This window comes from Phytophthora sojae (genome assembly GCF_000149755.1).
Source record: "Phytophthora sojae unplaced genomic scaffold PHYSOscaffold_13, whole genome shotgun sequence".
Lineage (NCBI taxonomy): Eukaryota > Oomycota > Peronosporomycetes > Peronosporales > Peronosporaceae > Phytophthora > Phytophthora sojae.
In genome coordinates this window covers 1,272,894-1,274,528 of record NW_009258127.1, presented here as the reverse complement: position 1 = coordinate 1,274,528, position 1,635 = coordinate 1,272,894, and the positions used below count along the sequence as shown (strand labels likewise).

The 1,635-nt window shown below is 62.8% G+C and overlaps 1 protein-coding gene across 1 annotated transcript; it reads right to left on the bottom strand.

The window, feature by feature from the left end:
• Positions 1-6: 6 nt before the first annotated feature.
• PHYSODRAFT_341173 (hypothetical protein) lies at positions 7-1,598 on the bottom strand (the record flags this gene model as incomplete). Its single annotated transcript, XM_009539483.1, has 3 exons — positions 7-50; positions 115-921; positions 1,148-1,598. The coding sequence occupies 3 exons, from the start codon at positions 1,596-1,598 to the stop codon at positions 7-9; spliced, it is 1,302 nt and encodes a 433-aa protein (XP_009537778.1).
• Positions 1,599-1,635: the final 37 nt, after the last annotated feature.

Genomic DNA, 1,635 nt, shown 5'->3' with positions numbered 1-1,635 from the left:
CTAGGTTCAGGTCCTCCTGTTGCTCCAGGATGTCTTCGAGGTCGTCCAGGCTGCGAATCTTCTGGTTAGCCAGGATGGCCTTCAGCTGGGAGTCCCGGAGATTCTTCAGGAAACGCTTGACATGTTGCTTGCGCTCCTTCTTGGACTTCCGGTACTTGATCCCCGCCTTGACCGCAGCCTCGCTCAGCCTGTAGAAGAACTCCATCGGGGTCTCAGACGTCTTCTGTCGCATGGTATAATACCGTTCAGACTCCGACGTCCGGAGCTTCAGGTACTTGCGACGGAACTCCTGGACGAAGCGCTTCCGATTGCTCTGGACGTGCTTCTCCAGTTGGCCGCGCCAATTCCGGGCGGCAGGTGACAACTTCATCTTGAGCTCTCGAACCTTGGTCTGGTCGGACCAACCAGCCTGGACGGAGATGTTGGTGAACTTCTCCCACCAGGTACGTCGATCTCCAAGCGGGGCTTTCTCGTCGAACTGACCCAGCGTGTTGGAATTGACATACGGGCGGAACGTCCAGGAGGTTTTGCCATCCCCAACCGTAGTTGACTCCACGGTCGGTGTAGCGGCCTCGTCGTCCAGGCTGTCGTCCGAGCTGGAGCTATCATCATCCGAGCTCGAGGAACTGGAGCTTGAATCCGGGGACGAGTCGCGATCCCGGCGACGCCCCTTGCGTGGCGCCTTCTTGCGCTCGTCCTTCCTGCGTTCGTCCTTCCTGGGCGGTTCCTGCTTTGGCTCCTTTGGCTCCTTCTTCACCGCCGTCTTGGTCCCCGGACGGGAGGTCCCCGTCGGGGCAACATGCGCCGCCGTCGTATATCGGTGTGCCGCATTAAGTGCGGCCGGCTCATTCTTCACCACGGTCGGCTTCAGAGTCCTTGCTAGACGCGCGACGTCGACTTCGGCAGTGTCGCCAGTAGCTGCTCCCAGCCGGCTTCGGTCGTGTTCTTCTGTCCCGGCTGTGCACTCGCGACCGTTGCTTTTCCGTGATTACGCCCGTTGCCCGTTCAGGGTTGTCACTTCCCGTTTGTATGGGAGTTGCCCGATTAGGGTCGGATGTTCCCCGTTCAGGTTGAGCTTGGGCAGATGTTGCTTGAAGGTCGCGTATCTGCCCCACATGGAAACGCTGGATATTCTGAGCAGACTCACGTTCCTGCGCACGCGCGACTTCCGACGCCTGCAGCCTGGCTGCCAACGCGGCCAGGTCCTGCTGGGCCTGCCCGGCCCGGGCGGCCATCTCGGCGGCGTGCCTCGCGTCGGCTTCAGCCAGCTGCCGGCGGATGTATTCCGCGGCGGCTGCCTCCACACGATCACGCTCGGCCCGCGCGGCCTCAAGACGAGCAGCTTCGACATCGGCCTCGGCCGTCAGGGACAGCGAGGCGGCCTGGGACGCCTGGGCGAAGACCTCATGCAGGTGTCGCTCAAGCTCCTGGGCCCGGCGCTCGGCTTCGCGCGCCTCCCGTTGGGCTTCGGCCAGAGCAAGCTCGGCTTCGGCATCCCGGCTGGGATCCTTCCCGGTCGACACAGCTTCGCGAAGCTTCGACAGCTCGGCACCAAGCTGCTGGACCTGGTGAAAGGTCGACACCGCCATCTCCGCCATCCCCGACTGGGCCGACAGGCTTGTCCGTCAGGACCGG